The sequence below is a fragment of the Dermacentor silvarum genome, unplaced genomic scaffold (genome assembly GCF_013339745.2).
Source record: "Dermacentor silvarum isolate Dsil-2018 unplaced genomic scaffold, BIME_Dsil_1.4 Seq13990, whole genome shotgun sequence".
Lineage (NCBI taxonomy): Eukaryota > Metazoa > Arthropoda > Arachnida > Ixodida > Ixodidae > Dermacentor > Dermacentor silvarum.
Genome location: NW_023605728.1, coordinates 1,979 through 25,262, shown reverse-complemented (window position 1 = coordinate 25,262; position 23,284 = coordinate 1,979). Strand labels below are relative to the sequence as shown.

The following is a 23,284-nucleotide window of genomic DNA, read 5'->3' as shown; positions in this document are numbered from 1 at the left end:
CTTTGACACAGTCCACACTGATGATGATGCGCCCGCACGCGCGATGAAGATGAGGGGCACACGCGTGATGAATATAATGTACAGATGATGAAGTGCACAATAAATGCCCACACTAATTTCCCTCGCGCGAAAGGCGGCCATCCTGGCCGCTGCCTAAAGGTACAGGGAACGCCGCGTGAAGGGCTTCATACGAGACACGTGGACCACTTCGGCAGAGCGGCAACGGCGGTCAGTTGAGGAAACAACAGGGGTCACTCGATAATTACCTGGAGAAGTCATTTCCAGGACCGTGTAGGGGCCAATAAACTGACACTGAAACTTCTCGCACAACCCAAGAGTGCGAACTGGTGTCCAGAGCAGCACTTCATCGCCAGGCTTGTAGAATACCACACGATGCGTGATAATGATCCTTGCGGTCCCGCTGTCTGGCTGTGGTGCTGACGCGGACACGCTGGCGACAATGGACGAGGCGGGAAACATAATCTTCGCAGGAAGATCGAGATGGAAAGACAGGGGCAGAGAAGAAAGAAATATCGAGAAAGGAACTGGGTGAACGGCCTTAAACAAGGTAGAATGGCGAGTAACCGGTTTTGCGTTGAACGGCGGTGTTATACGCGAAGGTGACGAATGGGAAAATTGTGTCCCACTTTCTGTGATCGGGTTGAATATAGGCGGCTATCATGTCAGAGAGCGTACGATGAAACCGCTCAGTCAGGCCGTTGGTCTGAGGATGATAACTTGATGTAGTCTTGTGAGTGGTGCCAGAGGCTTTGAGCACTTCGCCTACCAGTTGGGAAAGGAATGTGTTACCGCGGTCGCTCAGAACGACACGAGGGGCGCCATGACGCAGGATTATGGATTTAAGAATGAAGGCAGCGACTTCGGAAGCCGATGTGGAACTTACACAAGCTGTTTCGGCATAGCGCGTCAGGTGGTCGACGGCTACACTATTCATCGACTACCGGTAGGAGCCATGGGAAGTGGCCCATAGAGATCGATGCCAACAACCTCAAATGGTTCCGCAGGACATGAGACTGGTAGTAGTTGCCCGGCAGGAGCTGATGTTGGACGTTTGCGACGCTGACAAATGGCGCAGGAAGCGACTATCTCGCCGCACTGGTAGACCCAGCCAGTAGAAGCACTTCTTATGCGGTCGTAAGTTTTCTGGATGCCAAGGTGGCCAGCAGTCAAATCGTCATGAAAGACCTGCAGGACACGCGCACGAAGGCAACGAGGTAGCACGGGCAACCAGCGCGTCCCATCAGGATGGTGGATATGGCGGTACAGCACGGAGTTTTCCAGCTTAAATTGTGTCAGCTGTCGACGACCAGGCGTTAGGCGGGCGAAGCTCCACGAAGTGGTCTATAATACGCGACAGTACGAGTCAGCGAGTTGTTGAGACGAAATGATTCATGGTCGTGCGAAGTCAGATGATCAAGAGTGACGAATGCAAAACCGCCGTAGAAGAGGACTCAGTGAGTGCGTCACTGGAGTGGTGGTGCGGAAACCATTGAGAGTGCGGCTGTAGGAAGCGGGCAGCGAGAAAGAGCGTCTTCGTCTTGGTGCTTCTTACCAGACTTGTAGATGATTTCAAAGTCATATTCTTGCAGACGAAGAATCCAGCCACCAAGAGGCCCGCCCAAGTTCTTGAGTGTGTGCGACCGTGGAGATTTGCGACCGTGGAGATAAGGGCGAAATTTCTGGACGGACCAAACGACAGCGAGGCACACCTGCTCGGTGGTGGTATAGTTCTTCTCGGCAGGTGTGAGCACGCGGCTGGCATACGCAACGACTCTCTCACGCGAAGAGCTTTCTCGCTGGAGGAGCACAGCACCAATGCCATGGCCGCTAGCATCCGTGTGCAAGAGTGTGGGTGCAGTCTCATCAAAATGACAGAGGACAAGTTCAGATGTGAGAGCGTCCTTTAGCTGGTCAAAGGCAGATTCACATTCACGTGACCACACGAAGGGAGCACCAGCACGCAGTAAGTGGTGTAAAGGTGCAGCTATAGAGTCGAAATCGCGAATAAATCGGCGAAAATGGGAAGCGATGCCGAGGAAACTGCGTAGGTTCATGGTCTTTTCTGGACGAGGAAAGTGAAGCACCGGAGAAATCTTGTCAGGATCAGGTGGAATACCATCCTTGCTTACAATATGACCTAAGACCTTGATCATCTTGCTTGCAAAATGACACTTTTTGGTGTTGAGCTGAAGACCAGCGTTGGCTATGCACGTGAGAACCTCGTCGAGACGTTGCAGGTGCTGTGCAAATGTCGACGAGAAAATAACGATATCATCCAGATAGCACAAGTAGGTCTTCCACTTCAGGCGACGCAGAACGGTGTCTATCAGGCGCTCAAAAGTTGCGGGAGCATTCCAGAGGCCGAAGGGCATGACGTTGAACTCGTAAAGACCATCTGGTGTTGCAAACGCTGTTTTTTCTTTGTCGGCTCCGTGCATCGGAATTTGCCAGTAACCTGAACGCAGATCAAGACTGGAGAAGTACTCGGCACCTTGCAGGGAATCGAGGGCATCGTCAATGCGAGGCATGGGGTACACATCCTTGCGCGTGATCTTGTTGAGCGCTCGGTAATCTACGCAGAAACGCACGGAGCCATCTTTTTTTCGGACCAAAACAATGGGAGACGACCAAGGCCTAGCAGAGGGGCGAATTATCTGACGTTGCAGCATGTCGGCGACGTTTTGCTCAATAATTTTGCGCTCAGCCAGAGACACGCGATACGGCCGGCGACGCACGATGGATCTGCCGTCTGTCTGAATCCGATGCGCTGTGAAGGTCCGCTGTTCCAATGTTGAAGAATGGGCGTCAAATGAACCTTCATGCTTCTTCAACAAGTCAAGGAGCTGTTGCGTCTGCGAAGGGGTCAAGTCCAAGCTGATTGCAGCAGCAAGAGTGGAGGTAGAGGCAGAATGTCCAGCAGGAGGGATTTTAGAAGGGAGCAGCCTTAAGGGGAACGACAGAGAGAGGCTCTGAATCAGCAACGCAAACCAAAGTGGTGCCTTTAGGAACTAGAATTTTCTCAGATATTGTGTTCCTTGCTGCGAGAAGCGCAGAACCATTATCAAACATAACTAGGCCTGAAACAATGGCTATCCCTTTTGTGAGCCAACGCTCACAAGGTAACATTAACACATCGCCATGGTCGATGACGTTGGACGTGATGGTCCGAATTTGCTGACAGCCTGGAGGTAGCTCGGTATCTTTTGCAGCGAGTAGACGAAGTGGCTGGTGCGGTTCATCGCCGAGCGAATAGTCGGTGTCTGTCATATGTACGACACCTTGCCCACAACATATACCAGCAGAGGCAGAGGCAAGGAAATCCCATCCTAAAATGAGCTCGTGGGAGCAGGGCGACAGCACAGCAAATTGTATGTAGTGGACGATGCCATCGATGAATACACGCACTGTACAAATGCGGAAGGAGGATTGTTTTCCCTTGAGCTGCAACAACGCGGGTCCATCATAAGGCGTCGTAACTTTCCTGAGACGCCTACACAAATCGGAATGCATAACAGATAAAGTCGCACCGGTGTCCACCAAAGCTTCAACGTGCACACCTTCAACAAACACGGACACCATATTACAAGGGCGCGCTGGAGGAATTGTAGTCCTGTCGGTGAATGCAGTTTTTCCTCCAAAAAACTGCATTACTTAGTTTTCCGGGCGATGGTCAGAGGTGAATGAGGCAGGCCGAAGCGGTGACGAGGAGCGGCGGAAGGGCGAAGGTGATCGGCGTCTGGTGTGCGGTAACCATTCGGCGTCTCGGTCGCTGCGGGCGGAGATGGGGAACGGCGCGGAGGGGAAGCGTAACGACGGCTTTGGTAAGAGGCCCCACCAGAATACACATCGCGTTCACACAGGTCGTACCCGCGACGCTCATCGTGTTGGCGCTTGCGGCAAAAACGTGATATATGGCCGCGGTAACCACAGTAATAACAGGTAGGACGAGACGGTCGCCAAGGCGGGTAATAAGGGGCGCTCGGTACGCTGTGAGATAGTGCGGTCAGGTGGGGCGATGACGGCTCAAGTGGTAATTAATTAGGGGACATTGGTCGGAGGAGCGACACCAATCCGCGCGTATGTGGGTAGAGGCAACGTTGGCCGTACACTAGTTGGAGGCGCGGCAGCAACCTGCGCGTATGTTGGTACGGTGCGAGGGGCCGGAGGGTCCACATTCGCAGAGCAGGTCATTGACGCAAGTTCCTCTCTGATGACGTCGCGCAATGCTGCACCAGAAGGCTGAGCAGGAATCATCAACGAAGGTGACAAGCCAAGTGAGCGCAGTTCTTCGCGTATGATCGCCCGGATCATCATAGGCATGTCAGGGCCTGCCGCAGAACGGTGTTCGCTGAAGCCCGGCTGCAAGCGAACGGACTCGAGCTCGTCGAGGCGCTGGCACGTCAAGACGATGTCAGCGACGGTAGCCGGGTTCTTGACGGCGAGCGCGTTGAAGGTCACAGTCCCAATACCTTTAAGAATGTGGCGTATCCTTTCTGACTCAGCCATGGCATCATTGACACGGCGACAGAGTGCAAGCACATCCTCCATGTACGATGTGTAGGACTCGCCGGAGTGTTGTGTGCGAGCATCCAGAGTTTTCTTCGCAAGGGCGGAGCGAACCGCCGGCGTGCCAAAAACTTGCCGAAGCTGCTGCTTGAAGTTCGTCCAATCGGTGAAATCAACCAGACCTGGTTGAAAAACCAGGCCTTCGCCACGCCGGTCAGGTAGAACGAGACATGGCGGAGCTTGTGGGGATCATCCCACAGATTAGCAGAGCTTACGCGCTCGTAATCATCCAGCCAGTCCTCAGCATCTTCACCATGAAGACCAGCGAACAGATGGGGATCACGCTGGTGGCCGCTGATGATCACAGAAGGTGCTGCTTGTGAAGGCGGGATGGTTAGGGTAGAAGCACCAGGCTGCTCGTCCTGCGACATGCTGACGGACAGTGGGCACAAGCGGCGACCCGAACGAAGCTCCAGGGAGTAGGCCAGGCGCGTAGAGGACGGGGAACCAAGAAGCACCTCCACCGCTTGTGACGTCACACTAAGGGCGGACCTTTATTGAGCCCGAGAGACGACACGGCGAAGAAGGCCAGCGTCCACAACCAGCCTGAACAGCCTTTGACACACTCCACACTGATGATGATGCGCCCGCACGCGCGATGAAGATGAGGGGCACACGCATGATGATAATGTACAGATGATGAAGTGCACAATAAATGACCAGAATATATATATATATATATTGTGAGCACTAACTGTGCAGTTCATCATCGTCTTCATGTGTATATACCCATCCTCACGATCATCATCATTTTGTCGGGTTGGTGTTCGTGGGCTGTCTCGCGCTGTGTGACAATACAAGAGCTCTGCCTTCGTCTCGGGCGTCGTCTCACAAGTGATGGAGGTGCTTGATATCCCCGTCCTCTTGCTCTACCCGTCACCCCTGGAGCTCCACTCTGGTCGACGGTTGTGCTCGCCAACACCAGTCATGGCACAAACCACCGCATCCACTGCTGCCACCACATCAGCTCCGCCAGCTGGGCCTATTTGGTGCGTCACCGCACCGCAACGCGACCCTCAGGTTTTTTCTGGCCTTCGCGGCGAAGACGTGGAAGCCTGGCTAGACCAGTACGACAGAGTGAGCGCTTGCAACCATTGGGACGAGTCACACAAGCTCCGCTATGTAGCCTTCTACCTGGGGGCACGTCGCCCAAACTTGGTTTTTCAACCATGAGCGCGACTTCCCTGACTGGCCAGCATTTACTGCGCAGCTGCGACTGATATTTGGCATATCTGCTGGGCGCTCCGAAGTAGCGAAACAGAAGCTCGCTACCCGCATCCAGGGAGCCGAGGAATCTTATACCTCTTACATTGAAGACGTTCTGGCCCTCTGCCGTCGCGCTCAGAGTGACATGCCCGAAGCGGAACGTATCCGCCAGATCCTGAAGGGCATCAACTCCGTTGCTTTTCACGCCCTTGTTATTGAGAACCCCACTTCCGTTAGTGACATCATCACGACTTGCCAACGAATTGCCACAATCTGCTCCTTTCGTCTTCCCCGCTCCTCCTGCGACGCTCACCTTACCGACAACGACGAATTGCGAGCGCTCATCCGCATCATTGTGCGCGAGGAGCTTCATGGTCATGCTCCGGCCAACACCGCCATTGCGTCTTTGCACGCTCCTCCTCCCAGTTTGCGCGAGATCATTAAAGAAGAACTGGCGTCCATGCCAACGGTCACACATGCCCGGTCCGCTGCGCCTGTTTGTGCACCTTCTTAAGCCGAGATTGCTTCGCGGCCTGCGGTCCCAGTTCCGTCTGCACCTGCCACCGTTGTCTGCGACCACCTGGCCTTGATGGCAGCGAAGGCCCCCGCGCAACCATATGACTCTACCTGGCGCCCTTCCCGCCCAGTATGTTTCTACTGTGGCATACGTGGTCATACCTCTCGTTTCTGCCGCCGGCGCCAGCACGATGAACGACGTGGCTATTCCGCCTATGAGAGAGACTATGTGCCCAGATCGGACGCCTACGTTCCAGGACCCTATATATCCTCGTCACATCGCTCGCCCTCACCTCCGTTGTCTCAAAACATGTCCTGGTCTTCTCACTCATCCCGTCGTCGTTCCCTGTCTCCGTTCCGCCGTACTTCATCACCCCTGCGTCCTGCCTCCACTTCTTTCGACAACCATCCGGAAAACTAGACGCTGCAGTTTTTGGAGGAGAAACTGCTTGTTTGCGAACTGTCCCAATTCCTCCTGCTCGCCCGACTAATTTACCAGCTGTTTGTGTGGAAGGTGTTTCTGTCGACGCTCTTATTGACACTGGCGCCGCCCTCTCTGTTATTCATCGCGAAGTATGCTTCCGTCTACGAAAAGTGCAAATTCCGCATGTTGGTCTGGTCTTATGTGGTGCCAATGTCAGTCCGATTTACCCTACCGCACAGTGTACTGCTCGTGTCCTCATCGACGTAATTCACCATCATATACAGTTTACTGCGCTTTGTCGTGCGCTCGTCCGATCATCTTAGGCTGGGATTTCTTGTCAGCTGCATCTGCTGTCATTTCGTGCGGACAACCACTGACACACATTACGGACACCGAGCTCTCTGACGCTGCCGATTCCTCGCCGCCTCACCTTGTCACAGCGGCAGATTTTGTTCTTCCACCCGGCCAAGCCCGCATTCTCACCATTACATCAAGCGAAAATATCGATGGCGACGCAGTGGTTTCCCCTTCTCAGCGCTGCATTTTTTCGGAGAATCGCCATCGCTTCTTATCTAGTGCGTTTCTCACGCGGCTGCGCCAGTCTGACCGCCTACAACACGACATCAGAGCCACTTCTGCTACCGGAGGGGTCCACTGTTGCCATGCATATCGACGCAGCATCAGTATGTGTCGTCGTCACTGCTTCGCCTCTTTCCTCCTTCGCCGAGTGTACGCCCACGGGCGGTTCACCCAGTGCTCTCAGGGTCACTGTGAGTTCAGATCTGAGCTCAACTCAGACTGATGCTTTGCTGACCGTCTTAAGGAAACACCAACCTTGCTTTGACGCGTGTTCGGATGGCATGGGTAAAACAACCGTGGACACGCATCACATCGAAACCGACGGATCCCGCGTCATTCGTCGCCGCCCTTACCGTGTATCGTCCTGCTGAACGGAAAGTTACAGAAGACCAAGTCAACGACATGCTCGCACGGAACGTTATAAGGCCTTCAGCAAGCCCTTGGTCGTCTCCTGTTGTCCTAGTTAAAAAAAGGACGGTTCGGTACGCTTTTGCGTCGACTATAGGGCACTAAACAAAATTACCCGTAAGGATGTATATCCTATGCCCCGTATTCACGATGCTTTGGATACCTTACAAGGTGCCGAATACTTTTCGAGCCTCGACTTGCGTTCTGGATATTGGCAGATACCGATGCATGAGCCCCACAAAGAGAAGACAGCGTTCGCAACACCTGATGACCTTTTCGAATTCAACGTAATGCCTTTTGGTCTGTGCAATGCGTCAGCCACAGAACTGGTGTCGTTCGAGGACCCTTCTCCTTCTGAAGCTGATAACATAGCGCAATTACCAAAGACGGCGCTACGTGTGTCCGATGAATCCGTGACTCTGCCCCCTCGCAGCAGCATCTTTGTCGGTGTGGAATGTGAGCAGGACGTTTCTCACGCTGTAATTGCGGAGGCACATTTGTCTTTCCTCCTTGCACGACAAATATGCGTGGCCAGACGAGTTATTCAGCCTCGAAACAGACAGGCTCACCCGCTGGTCACATACTTCAGTGTGGAATATCGTCATCTTACAAGACGCACCGCGAATATATATATACATATAGACACAGACAGCGAGAGAGAGAGAGATAGACCTACAGGATACGCTGGCACGCTTCAAAATGCAAAGGATTAAAACACCGCTTCTCTACCAAACCACGCATGCTTAGCCTTACGTAGCCGTCAGTTGAAGCTGAGTCTGCTTAATTTTCACCTTAATATCATCCTCATAATATTAAGTTGGGTCAGTGAGGTAGTGCATAACACACTTGCAATTGTGCTGCAGCTGACACTGACAGTATCTTAAGAGGAGTCTCTAGCTAGGGGCCACCTCCGACTTCTCTCTTCAGAAGATATATTTAAGTGGATAGATGTTTTTATAAGGCTACCGCTGGGGCGACACGAATAAACTTTGTGGCAATTGACAGAAAAAGTTCAATTCTAGGAACAGTAATAGCAGATTTTCTTTCATTATTCAAATTTTTTGCGAAAATTTGAAAACAAATCAGCAATTTCTAAAAACAAAATAAAACAAACAAGCAGATCTCTGCAAAAAAAATCACCGATGATTACGGTACTCCCTAATGTGAAATCTCAGCGCCGCTGAATACGGGTTTTCATTTCGCGATATATTGGCGCTCATGGACAGCCTGTCTCGTGCGGCACGTAGAAAACGCATCGAAGAGTGGCGCAACTACCCCTTTGATCGGGAGATCACGAGTAAGCGCGTCGGTGACAAATGGGCGCGATTTAGAGCAGCCTCCACAGGCAACCTGCGCTCATGGAGCACTTTGTTTCCATGCAGATGACGCGCGCTTCTCTGGCGGGATCCTGTAGCCATCCTCGCCGTAAAGCCCCTTGTTTGCGGCATTACGCTTTTCTTCTCGCTTTCGCCATACACTCGCTTTGCACCTTATGGTTCCACTGCACCCTCCTAGTCGCGTTCTCTTCGATCTCGCCGCTTTTTTGATCCCCCGCTGCATTGCGCGTTCGCTCTCATCTTTCGTTGTGTTCGTTCGCTTAGTTACGAGGTAGGACGCAGGCGCTCGCCGAAGGAGTGGGCGCCTAAGAGCGGCGCTCTAAAAATGTAATGCACATACGTAGACTGCATCTGTGACAGCATCTCAACAGGTGAGCTTTTGTATACAATGTGCCGTTTACGAGACTTTTGAAAATTCCCTACTATAACATTTCTGGTACGCATACCAAGGCGCTGTGCAATGCAACTATTTCGTCCACATTAAGTGTATTATGAGGTGCAGTTTACAGAATCATGGCATTGTTTCTTTTTTGTTGCAGACTTTCGAAATGGTAATCTTGAATCCTGTGTTTTTGAAATTTTGAACATCCAAGGATATTTTTAAAGTAACATAAGGCATAAATTGAAAACGCATTTTGCTCACTTGCAATATAACTTTTACAGCGAAGCTGTTAAGGCCTCAGTCTTTGATGGTCGCGTCCGGATGTAGAACAAAAATTCTCATTGGCCGAGTGCGATATGTGCGAGTGAATGCGCGCGAGGGGCGCGCACTTTCACGGGGAACGTGGGCACGGCGGAGAGCAAACGCGACTTCTTTCGTCGCGCGAAAGGCCGTGGGGCGACGGGAAGGAGGGAGGGTGGGAGGGGAGGCGACGTTTAGCTGCGACACCAAATGCGTATGTTGCGACCGGGCGCAAGCAACGTTCTTAAACTGCTAAGAACGTTGGGCGCAAGGGGAACTGCCGACTCAATCTTCCACGGGAAAGGAGGACAGCGGGAAGGCAGCTCGGGAGGGAGGGGTTGCGGCTTCTGCTCTGCGAGCAACTTGTACTTTGCGCGGCACCGGGCGGTCTGGCGCGCCGTATCTTGAATGCGATCTGCAACACGGCTCCTACCTTTGTATGCGCTGTAATTCGCCGCTCAGTTTCCGTTGAAGCGATAGACCGCGTGAACGTTCGCTCGCTGCTGCTGGCGCGCTTGCTCACCCCAGCGTTTGGACAGCGGTCGTGTGCGGTCACACAAACAACGTGCCCAACTGTTGTCGGCGGTAACGGCGTTGTGCCCGAGTTCGCACCGAACACGCGAGGCGTTGGTAACGTGTTTATGAAGAACGCGACAATTTTTGCCGTGCACTCTATGGCGGTATACCGCAGCTACCATAAGGCCATGGTCCCAGTGGTCACTAAATAAATGACAACCACCGGATCATATATATTTCTCATTCTTTAACAGTTTAAATAACCAATTACACCATCACATCGTAGTAGGCATAATTGGAAATACGTAATTACCACCATAGTTCAGCTTCGCAGCTCTTCCATATTAAACCCAGTGGAAGGGCTGACAGTTTTTTTAATGCAATGAACCTTGAAAAAATTGGGGCAGGGGTTGCCATTAAAAATAATTTTGAGGACACCTAAGCGCTTATTACGAGTTCTGAATGCAAAAGCAGTATTGTTGAATTGAACGCCCTGAGCGGTCCTTCGAGTTACGAACTCCTAGCGGGCAAGCGAGCGCGTTGACAGGCTTCGCGCCTTTTGATTTCGCCTGACCGAAACACACTTCGAACGCAGGCAAGAGTTTGCGCGGACAAAGAAAGCGCGGGTAACGCAGGCTTCCGAGGGCGAGAGCGAGCGTGATTGGACGTCGCAGCGACCCCTTTTCCTTCTAGCAACATCTGGCGCGCTATTTCGGCAGTAGGTTCTCCCTATCGCCCTCTCTGCTACTTCGAATCGCGCTCCTGCCAAGGCGTCGCTGCCGAAGGTAATTTTGGGTGCCGTATATCTGCCACAGACGCCGGACGCCGGCTTTTTCGCTCAATGAGCCATTTGACGCTTTCCCATCAATATATGTCTCTGTTCCTATGTATATAGATGGGAGCCCCCGAGCTATACAGCTGCCTGTTAATGACAGTGCCGTATTGTCAGACCATATGATATTCTGCCATTTCAGGGATCAAAACTTTAGAATAATTCCTGGGTTTTACGCAGCAAAACGACGATTTCATTATGAAGCACGCCGTAGTGGGGGACGGCGCATTAATTTTGACCACCAGGATATCTTTAACTTGCCCCCATTGCACGTGACAGGGGATGAATCATAACTTTGATCCTGCAAACTAGTCTATCACTGCAAGCATAACTGAGCCCGAGGCAGCATTCCCCGTCGTCTCCCAGTTGCTCCTATAGAAAGACAGTAGAAATTTGCGCTCACCTCCCGTTGTTTTCCAAACTGGCTGATGCTTCCTCCATGCCAGCGCGGCTCGTACTGGGCATTGCGTCATCGCCACCGCTGCTGCAGACAGGAGGCCGGTAACCGGTGGTTCCATTTTCCGCCATGTCTGTATGCCCTGAAAGCACGCCTGTTTATTCGCTAGTGTGCGTCATTTACTCACTCGGCAATTTTGAAAATAACCTTACATGGTTTATATAGTATCAAATGCCCCTGAAAAAAATGTTTTTGATTAGGTAACGTGATTCGTGTTGAAATGCCAGTTTTAAAACCGCACTGTGATGGCGTTATGACCAAGTGTCCATCAAATAAACTATATTATTTAGTAAATGTAGTAATCTCTAATCCGTTTGAGAATGTTGGCAATACTAAAATCAGCCTCTAATCACCCAAATTATTTGTCGCCCTTCTCTTGTGCACCAGGTGCTTTTCGTTTAGCTGCACCAAATTTCAAGGAAATTGCCAGTGGCAGATAGAACAATTCTAACCCTTCAGCTGTATCATTAGATGACGTGGACTCGAAATACTTCACTCAATAGTTAGCACAAATGCACTGGCAAACATCTAAATACTTACTGTATGGCACATATTCGAATTTACGAGTTCTAATTCTAAAGGCGTATCCATTTGCGACGAATTCTCAGGACTTCACCAGTTTTGGGATAATTGTTGTCGAAGTGTGCGACGAAATACATTGGCTTTTCAAGTTCATTTGGCGCTTAAATGCATAAAACTGCGTATTCAAAAAGAGGTAAGTAGAACCACAATGCATTTTTTGCCGTATGTTTGACGTTGCATATCGTGAAACCGGTGCCATTCTCGAAATTCGTACCAACTTGATATGCCTTGAAACTTAGTAGCTACATCGCGTAGGTTTTAATAGGTGCTGTAAAGTAATTAGTAAAAACCCAATTAGCAACATTTACGGAATTCGTCAATTCCGAATTTGTTTTCTCGTGGAAGTAACGTACGCCTTATCGAGTTCAAGGGATTGAATTGTTCTATCTTCCAATGGGGAGTTTTAAAAAAAATCGGGGCAGCTACATAAACTAAAACACACCATGCAACGGTTACATAGGCAGTGTTCATAGGCAGATAAATAGTAGGGGTAATAAGACAATATATGATACGATGTATTTTGATGACCCAAATATAACAATGCGATTTACCCAATGCGACGGTTCTTTCTTCCCTATTCGTTCTTTCGGCCCGGCGCGCAACAGATGGACGATTAGTTGTCGCAGCCGGTTTGCAAATTAACTAATGTTAGTTAAAAACATTGTTATTTATCGTTTTTAACGCCATCGTTGTCATGATAGTATTGAAGCAGGAAGCCACAGGTGACAAAAACACTGCAGGCCGTTAAAAAAATGTCACAGTTTCGCCCTAAGGGCGAAGCAATGAATGCGATAGCAACACAGCAATGTCATACGAAGTAAGGTGAGCGGCTTTGGTAGCAATATGACTTGTAGTAAACATGAGCGGATTAAGTAAGCAGGTGTGCTGAGGCGTAAGTAGACCGACATGAAGAAAGACTCGATGACCACGAGAAGGCGCGTGTGAAACGGTGGTGTTGATGAGAAGCGCTGCCCGTGGGCAGCGCGTGCGAAGGGACACACCTGTAGCGCTGCACTGCCGATCCGGGCAGCATTGCATGTGTAGCGTGCGTTGGAAAATGTGGCCCGACTATTACTAACTGTGGTGTGAGCGCGCAAAACAAACATGAATAGATCACACTGAATGACTGCAGACAACGACTGTCAAAACGCTGGCAGCAAGCGCATATACGCCGCAGCGGGCGAAGGTACGTGCGGTCTATCGCTTCAACGGAAACTGAGCGGCGAATGCACAGCGCATAAAGGTCGGAGCCGTGTGGAGATAAGAGACGGTGAGCGACGAGCGCGGTTGTTGGCGGAGTAGAAGTGCCCCCCCCCCCCCCCCCCCCCGCTCCCTCCGGCGCTCGCTTCCCGCTTCCTTGCTTGCGTGGGAGATTGAGTGCGTTCGCTCTCCGTGATAGCGTGCGTCCCCGCACGCTTCCCCTCGCGCATACGGCGCGCGGCGACGATTTTATCTATAGGGAACCTTACGGCGACGGCGACGACGGCGACGCCGACGGCAGAAATTCGGTTGAAGTGTCCATATAATTGCTATCGCAATAAAAACAAGCTGTGCGTTGTCGACGTCATATTCACGATCATTACCAGCGACTTTTTATGTTCACTGCAGGACGTAGGTATCTCCCTGTGATAAACAATTGCTAGCTGATCAAAACTTCCACCTGCACATTTCCTCATTTCATCACCCCACCTAGTTTTATGCCGTCCTCCATTGCGCTTCCCTCCTCTTGGCCAACATTCTATAGCTCTGTCGACCTCATCATCATCACCAGCCTATATTTTATGACCACTGCAGGACGAAGGCCTCTCCCTGCGATCTCCAATTACCCCTCACGTATTCGTTGACAAATCTCCGCTTTTTGCCCCTCCGATATGGAAGCCTCACGCATGAAGAGCGCCTAATGCACAGCCCACGCGAAGTTTCTATCGGTTGATAGATCGCCCGCTTGTGCGTGCGTCTTATCTGGCGAAGACACTGTCACGGCGACCTACCATCGCTTGAGATACAAACGCGCGACATCGGATTGGATGCTTCAACAGGTCATCACAACGAGCTGTTCTTCGTCAAGAGAGCGTCGAGAATAACGTGGGCGGCGCTTTCAGCGATCATCGGCCGTCCAGTTTCGGCATCGAGGCGACAAAAGTGAATTTTTGTCGGCGAATACCTCGACAAGAAAGGGGGACTCATAGATTGCTTAAACTTTTCTTTATATGCGAAGCATTTCTTGCCGGCGGCTCACACCCCCACAGCGCAACGCGTCCCTTCCCTCTCTCGTCCTCTCCGACGCTCCCCCTTTCTCTGCTCTAGGAATCTGGAGCGGCGCGCGCGACAGGTGGTGCGACAGCTGCATACTCCGCTGGGGGCGCCACGGTAGTTCCGCGGCATGAAAATGACGGAGCGCGCTCGCCTCATTCTCCTGTGAGCGCCGCGATGAGCGCTCGGGCAGCTGCCGCGAAACCATCTCCTGCTCAAGCTAACCATCTCCCCGCTGCTTCGCATCCACACATAGTTCCCTATAGCGGGAGATGGAGTAATTTTAGATGTGAAGCAGCTTATGGTCGGGGCTACGTTCCTCCCTCCCTCCGCCGTACGGCGCCCACTTCCGGAAGCCGGAACCGGAAGCCGGCTACCACTTCCAGTTTCGGTTATGTTTTCACTTCCGGAAGCCAGTTTCCGGCTTCCGGAGAACGCTTCCGGCGTTTTTCTCGAAATATCCCCCGGTGCTTCGCCCGCTCAGCATCATTCACTGCGTCCTCTCATTCTCCTCCCGCAACGCCGCGATGAGTACCACGGACAGCGCCAGCGGCAACGCCAGTGTCAGCGCCGTGGACAGCACCGCGGAGAAGAGGGATCGAGCCGCTGCCACGAAACGGCAGGGGCGACATGCTGATCTGAAAAGTAATGGGAACTTGAGTCGACCCCATGGCTGCTTCGCATACTACTCAGGGTTACCCTACGGGAAGATGGTGTAATTTTTTTTATATGCGAAGCATCTTATGCTCGGGGCTATGTCCCTGCCTGAATCCGCCGTGCGGCGTCCACACCCGCACTGCGCATGCGCATCCTCCTCCCCCTCCTCTCCTTGTCTCATCTCTCCTCTCGGCATTCGTTCTCTCCTCTCCGACACTCCTCTCCTCTGCGCATGCGCATCCTTTTTCCCCTCCTCTCTTTGTCTCATCTCCTCCCCTCTCGGCATTCCTTCGCTCCTCTCCGACGCTCCTCTCCTCTCCGGATTGCGCAACGAATGGCAACACCTGCGGTTCCGTGCGCGATAATGCGAAGCAGCTTAAGTTAGAGGCGCGGCGGCAGGCGCCCCAGAGCACCGGCAACAGTCACCAACGCCACGCGCGTTCGGTGCGAACGCGGGCAAAACGCCGATGGCGTCGACAACAGTTCTGCGCGTTGCTGGTGCTGCTGCATGTCCAAGTTTATAAGCTGATAAAACTACCTTGAGTCGACCCCATAGCTGCTTCGCATACTACTCAGGGTTCTCCAACGGGAAGATGGTGTATTTTTTTATCTTGTTGCGGTGGTTTTCGCGTGCTAGAATGCATTTTGGTAATTTCGAAAATTCTTTTGTTTTTAAAAGCAAATTAACATCTTCCATTTAGGTAAAATAGAGCCGATGAAGGCGTATAGCTTCCATACCAGCTTATTATAACTGTAATACGCAATAAAAATTTTGATATCAAACTGCTTTAAAAATGTGAGACGACGTTTATTTGTTTGAACAGTCGCAGATGACACTTGTGCTAAACTTTCTCTTTTGTTGGGGATATAAAACTCAATAATAAAACGGCGCCCCAACCAAACGAGGACAATTCACATGCCCAACATCACAGACACATGTCCTGTCCTACACCACCGTAGTAGATTTCATTCTGCGCAATTGCATTCAATAATTACGGCTTTCTCCCAGTTTTTTTTTAGGGGCCAAGCTCCTTAGGGTGTGGGTCTGTCCCTCCTCTGTAGTAGTAGTAGTAGTCGTCGTCGTAGTAGGTAGCCACGTCTACTTTTATGAGAAAAAAAAATTCCGAAAACAACTTTCGGAAGTCCGTATCGCGGAATCGAACCAGGGACCCCTCGCTTCCGAACGCGCGGCGCTAACCACTACGCCACGAAGCGCACATGGACACACGCACCACGATGACAATAAATACCCAACATTAACGAAAGACTGCGCGTTTCTAACGCGTTTGTGCAGGCGCGTTACGGCCCGATAAGTGGTTCTAGAGGGAAAGGGAAAGGTTGGCGCTATCTTCTGCAGCCCTTGAGGGAGCACGGCTCAGCGCCAACGGGGAGGGGTAAGTGGGAGCGAAAGAAGGGATAGAGTGGAGTCGCCATGGCTGGGCGAAGCAAAACCGGCAGGCATAGGCGGCACGTATCAGGCCGAGATGGAAGGCCTTGGTGTGCTGCAGAGTCTGCAGGGGTGTTGTGCCAGGCCGGTCAGGCCCGGGGTGGAGTGGGAGGCCGTGAGGCCTTCCCGCTTGTAGAAATGTCCTTAGAGGCGTGCGGAGAGCCCTGACGAGTCAAGGAACTCCACGACGCCTCGAAGTGCAGAAAGGTGGTGTCGGCCGGGGAAGAGGAGATCTTCCTCCTTGCCAGAGGGGAGGCCCAGGCGGCGGAACTCCTGCAGGAGTGGGCCCCGCTGCTGGAGGTACGCCGGGCAGGCCAGCAGGAGATGTTCGATCTCGATCGCGTTACGGCCCGTGTAAGAAGGTGGTGTAAGACGCTATGGCCTCTCCGCCTTACCCCCGTATTCATAAACGCTCCTCGACTTGAACTTGACTTGCCACCGCCTTGGGCAGCGCGTTCGAAACGCGTTGAAGGCGGTGGCAAGGCAAGTACAAGTCGAGGAGCGTTTGTGAATACGGGGGTTATACTCTCTCAGCAGTCATGTGATGGCGTCGGCAAACGCGGCGCTCGTTCCGGCATGTGTAAACGGCTGCGTAAGACGCTGTGGCCTCTCCCCCTTACTAGAGAGTACTGCACGTTTCTAACGCGTTTGTGCTAGCGTCCCCTTAAGCGGGAGATGGTGCAATTATAATGAAGGGCGCTGTTATAAAACAGGAATGACGTCACATATGGCGCGTGTCATTGGTGGAAGTCAATCGTTCGATTTAGTGCGGCGAGACTGGGCGAATTACACGGAAGATTCACGGTTTACCGATGATTCCCTCCGGAGCTTCGCCCACTCATCATCATTCACCCCGTGGATATGCGGTGTTTTTTTCAGGTGAAATCTCAAATTAAGACAAAAAGCGCAAAGTTGAGTTTATCATGAATGTACCCATTTGAACAGACACCCCAAATAGAAAGCATTACAATAATGGAACAATATTTTCAGAGCCCTTACTGTCGAATTCGTTCTTCTCGGCTTCTGCCTGCATAAGCCGTTCCATTCAACTCATGCCTCAGAATCGAAGGACAGAAAAAGTTGACCCGAATCGACGCCAGAATAGAACAGCGAGCCGTGGCCACCGTACCATGGCTTCATGTACCGCGGCCAGACGCCATCTTTATTTTCCTCTCATGCGAGCGCGTGCTATCCGGGTTCTACGCGCCGCATAAATGAGGGCACTACAGGGCCCCCCGTCTGGACTGGAAGTCCAAACCGGACTGAGGGCCGGCAATAGAATTCTAGCACGAGGTCAGGCTGCGATGAGAGGCTTTCCATCGCGGTTTCCACGTAAGCCGGCTTAAGGCGGTCCAAGCTGACTTTTCCCGGCCGTTTTGTGAGAGAGGCAGTTTCCGGGGTGAGGCGGAGGACGCGGAATGGTCCGTCGTAGGCCGGGGTTAGCGATGGTCGGACAGGGTCTCGGTGCATGAAAAGGTGCGCTGAAGTGGCCAGGGTGGAGTGCACGAAGATTGTATTGTGGCGGGAAGGACTGGGTGGAGAGGGCCGGAGGCCTTAAGCACAGTCCATGAAGCTTTGTAGGAATTGTGGCTGCGCTGGTAGCTGCTTTGATGTAAAGAAGTCTCCGGGGAAACGCAGAGAACTGCCGTACACTAGCTCTGCTGCTGAGCAGTGTAGGTCTACGCGGAGGACGGCCGGTAAACCCAGGAGTACAAGGGGCAAGGCGTCAACCCAGTTGGTACAATTGAGGCGAGTAGCCAGGGCCGTCTTCAGTTGTCGGTGCAGGCGTTCCACCATATCATTGGCGCAGGGGTGATATGCAGTGGTACGGCAATCTCCGACGCCGAGAATGCGATTAAGGCAAGAAAACAGGGAGGACTCATATTGGCGTCCACCGTCCCTTGTCACGGTGCCAGGACAACGAAAGCGAGATACCAAACGTAGAAATGAAAGTGCGGGAAACAGTCTCAGCGGTGATGTCATGAATGGGAACAACCTGCGGTCAGCGTGTGAAAATGTCCACCATGGTGAGTATGAAACGGTAACCTTGAGACACGGGTAGAAGGCCCACAATGTCGAGATGAACATATTCTAAACGACGCCCGGGTGGAAGGAAGGCTTGGGGAAGCGTCTTGGTATGAAATGACGGTACACCTTTGTCGTCTGGTGGGGCAGAGACGTGCGTGTCCAAGCACGTACATCACCGTTAATTCCGGGCCAGACATAGGGCTGGGTGAGAAGGCGCCGTGTAGCTCGAATGCCTCTGTGACATATGTCGCGTAGAGAGCGTAAAACGGCTCGACGTAGTGACGCCGGTACAAAAGGGTGGGGAAGGTCTGCTAAGATATTCTACCACAAGGGCTCCGGTGAGCATGGATGAGACAAGGCGTGATCAAAGAGAACGGCGGTTCCCCGAAAAGCGGTCAGCTCTCTATCATTCTGATGAGCGGACGAAAGTGCGTCCCAGTAGACGGTTTGAGAGGGAGTCAACTGCGGCTATACGAGGACGGGCATCTGCGTTCGTGTTTTTGGCACCATTTAGGGGCCGGATGTTGGTTGTAAATTCTAAAATGTAAGCGAGACGGCGTAGTACGCGTGACACGTACTTGGATTAGTTGGTGCCGATAGCGTATGTCAGTGGCTTATGATCGGTCAGCACGTAGAACGCGCATCCACGAGAAAATGCCGTGTGCTGTATCGCAGTGTAGATGGCTAGTAGCTCTCGGCCGAATATGCAGTAGCGGGTCTTAGCAAGAAGTTGCCTCCAAGAGTAAAAAGACAAAGGTCTCCACTCGGAGTAATGCACTGCTGTAAGACGGCTCCGACGGCCACGTTGGATGCATTCATCATCAAGCGAGTAGGGGCGTTGCTGCGCAGATGGATAAGAGGCACGGCGTTGGCGAGTACTTGCTTGGCAGCAGTGAAGGCGGCCCGGGCTTCTGATGACCAATAAATGGCAGAGTACGGGCCGGCGGTTGACCGAAGATTCTTCTCATGATCTTCAGGCGTATCCCGGGATGAGGACATCATCAAGGTACGCAAACACAGTAGGTAGGCCCCGCGTGTTCTCACAGATGAACGCTGGAAGGCTTGAGCCTAATTGCGGAGTCCGAAGGGCATCCGCACGCACTAAAACAAACCGAAGGGCGACGTGATGGCGGTTTTAGGTATGTCGGCGGGCACAGCCTTAACCAGGTCGACATAGCTAAAAATTGTGCAGCCATCGAGGCGCCACGTAAAATCCTGGATGTGAGGCAGTGGATAACTGTCGTGGATGGTCTTGGCGTTCAACGCTCGATAGTCATCACAGGGACGCCACTCACCGGGACCCCGTTTGGGCACTAGATGCAGTGGAGGATCCCACGCGCTGGACGACGGCCGTGTAATGCCGAGCCGCAGCATGTAGTCGACCAGCCGTTTCGCGATAGCTATACGGTTCCCTAACGAGCGGCCTGGTCGAGCGGCTGTACGTGAACCACGGGTGACGATGTGGTGGGTCACCGTATGTTTAGGCGGCAGAGTGAGGTTGCATGGCTTTGTGAAATTCGGAAAATTCGCCAAGATTTTTCAGAATGAGGAGGTAGGTATCAGCGTTCTGATGCCAATGGGATCAAGGTCGGACAGGACTCCAGAGATGGAGAGATGAGTCAGACAGTCTGTGAGGCGATGACGCCACACGCAGACGTCCAAGTCGTAGTATGAGAGGAAGTCCGAGCTGATGATCGGCCGAATCACGTCTGCGATGACGAAGACCCACCGAAAAGTGCGGCGAAGGCCGAAGTCGAGGGCAAGAGATCGGAGTCCATACGTCGCTATAGACGAGGCGTTGGCAGCACGAAGCGACTGTCCTGGTGACCTGGAACGATCAGCCTTAGTCGGGGGAACAACGCTGATTTCCGCGCGCGTGTCTTTAAGGAACCGGGCGCGTATTCTGGCCGGAGAACTTGTCGGTTACCATAAAAAGGTGGCAGGGACGAAACGCGCTACCACACTGCGCCGTCACTGATGCCTGCGGGCGTTTCCCGGCCACAAACAGGGAGGTGCGCACTTCGTGGATCAGTGTCGCAAATGCCGGCGATGCCAGCAGAGAGATTGAAGGCTGGGACCCAAGCTCGACATGTGCGCGAAAGAGCGCGATGACCGAGACCAGACGAATGGGTCTAATGGAGGGGGCTCCAGAATGTGGTGATTGAGGCGGCCAGTTCATCGGTGCGAGCCTCAATGCGCGAAATCGCCGGGTCAGTAGGCGCTACGACAGTGGTGTTGGACGGCGAGGTCGCCTCATGAACCTGAACGGCTAGGTCTGGCAGGCGGTCGAAGGTGATGTCGCCGGCCGCCGCCAGTACGAGGCGGATGAGCTGGGAAAGTTGTTGGAGGAAAAGCTCGCGAATCAACGCTGAGTCGGTGGGTTCGTCGCGCTCCCCGAGAAGCTGTCGCATCCGGCGTAGCACTTGGGAGGGACGCCGGTTGCCAAAGACGGCCTCGATAAGGAGCTGCTGGAGACGGGTTCGTTCCGACGTTATGAATCTCTTCAGCACCTTGGTCTTCAGTTGCTGATATGGTGTAGCGCCCGTGGGTGGAGAGGATGTGCGACAGCTTGCTGGCAACATCAGGAGAGAGAGGCCTGAGGCGAGGTGGAAGTAGTGCGTCGTTTCCGAGGTGATGTGGTAGAGGCAGATTTGTGCTTCGATCTGGTGAAACCAAACTTGTGGATTCTGGTGCCAGAAGGGTGGGAGACGCAGTTGTACTGACGAGATGTCCTGCGGACGTGAGTCCTGTTTAGTGGAGGGTGCGGGTGGATCAGCCATTGTGTTGGTCCTATGTCCCCACTTGTAGGCTCATGCCTCAGGAGAAGAGGAAAGAAAGCGGACCCGAATCGACGCCAGAATGGAACAGCGAGCAGTGGCTTCACGTGGTTCGGCCAGGTGCGGTCTTTATTTTTTATGCGGGCGCGCACTAAATGGGTTCTACCAGCCGCCCAAAGGAGGGCGCTACAGTCTTACAACTCTTACACGTCCAGCAGGGATGGAGCTAGGGCTCACGGATAATTCGTATTTATGCTTTCGCAATTAGCGCAGAACCTTACACGCACGAGCAACTTCATCGCCACCCCGAGTAACCTGTGAGACCATCTGACTCGCCCGCCAAACATGTGACTACAGTTCAATCTTGTGAATAAGAAACCAGGAAGAATGCAGGCTCTCTGTTGCAGAGCCATGCACCTGTGAGCCAGCGGCTATGCTGTTCGAACGTATCGTATTCGATAGCAGACATTGAGCGTGTTCCAATTTAGGCCAGCATCGGAGACTCTCTACGTAGACAGCTAAGGAGACAGCCAAGACAGCTTCGAGGCCATGTAATGGAACGCGTTTCGAAACGTCTGGGTGACGTATGGAAGACGCGTCTGCGACGAGACGCCACCTCGCGGCGGGAAGAGAAAGCTGAGAAAAGCACGCAATATTTCTGTATTTGAAGTACTTGCGCCTGCGAACCTATGAAAAACACGATTTCACTTACATTAAGGGCGTAGAAAAGCACGTCTACATTTTGTTGTGCGCAGACGACCTTCCTGTCGGCTTTCCAAGCATCCTGCTAGCCGCCATCTTGTTTGGACAGGAAAGTAGCCTGCATCGTTTCTGACTTTGATGCTATCTTCGCCAAGCTGTCTACTTTGACGCCTTCGTGAGAATTGGAACAAGACTTAAGATCGCCGCTATCCACTTCGCCGTCTGCGTTGCCGTCTTAGGCGAGTATTGAAACAAATCCATTAACCTCTTCAATCACGTCCAAAGCGAGGTGTAGTTGCGCCGTATCGCACCTACCATACATCGTGGATATGACGTCAGCCGGGTAGCACTGCGTGTTTAGTTGACCAGCCCAGGAGCCACTAGGAATGCTACAAAAGAAGAGAAATTCACAGTAAGATACGATTGAAGTGTAGCTTTAGAACGCGGAATGATCGTTGAAGCCAACGTTTGCACAAAGTAACGTGCATTCACTATATACATGTGTATGCATCCCCCCCCCCCCCCCCCATGTGTGATTTATAATCTATATTCCTCTTAGGTAGGCGCGTGACGATGAACGGGCACTGCATGCAAGATGTATTGAACACAGTAGGAAAACGGTCACGTTTTGCATACAATAGAGATTTAATTTGTCTGGCGTTCGCGTAAACACAAGCGGACTGGGCGTTTTACCGGATAAGCGGCGGCGCAAACGTTAACTGTCTGTACGGATCAGCCACCTCACGGCACAGAGTTCCATCCCATAAATACAGAGCCAATATTGCATTACGCAGTGTATTCTACGTCGCTGCTGGGGTAAATTTTCGGCAGTCGCGTAATCGTGATGCTGCCGAGATTTACACCAGCAGCAAAGCAAAATATACATGGTTACTGCAGCATTAGCCACCTTGAGGCGCTGTGCTCAACCAGACCGAGAATGCTAATATTGCAATAACCATGTGTATTTTGCTTTGCTGCTGGAGTAAATTCTCAGCACCACGATTACGCCAGCAGCGAAGTATGATACAGTTAGTTTCTGCATTATTGGCTCTTTGTTTATGTGATGAAGCTCAGCGTCACAAGTTCGCTGCGCCGTGCAGGCCCATCAGGTTTGCGCCTTCGCTCATCAGCTATAACGCACAGTCCGCGTGCGTTTACCAGAATACCGGACACGCTAAAAATCTCTAACGACGTCATGCCCTGGAGAGTCAAATGACATTCCGCGACATGCAGTCGACAGCCCGAAATCTGGCATAAATGTAAATATTATCCCACATCTGGGGCATTTGGTTTT

At 52.3% G+C, this 23,284-nt stretch overlaps 1 protein-coding gene across 1 annotated transcript in view; it reads right to left on the bottom strand.

The window, feature by feature from the left end:
• Window positions 1-22,375, bottom strand: part of LOC125941727 (gastrula zinc finger protein 5-1-like) — a gene marked incomplete at its 3' end in the record, with an annotated part of 70,963 nt that extends 48,588 nt beyond the window's left edge. Inside the window, exons 1-2 of the mRNA XM_049659540.1 lie at window positions 22,306-22,375; window positions 11,491-11,626 (exon numbers count right to left, since the gene is read on the bottom strand). Coding sequence (XP_049515497.1) covers window positions 11,491-11,626; window positions 22,306-22,312 — 143 coding nt within the window. The remainder of the gene's footprint in view (window positions 1-11,490; window positions 11,627-22,305) is intronic.
• Between the last annotated feature and the right edge of the window lie 909 nt (window positions 22,376-23,284).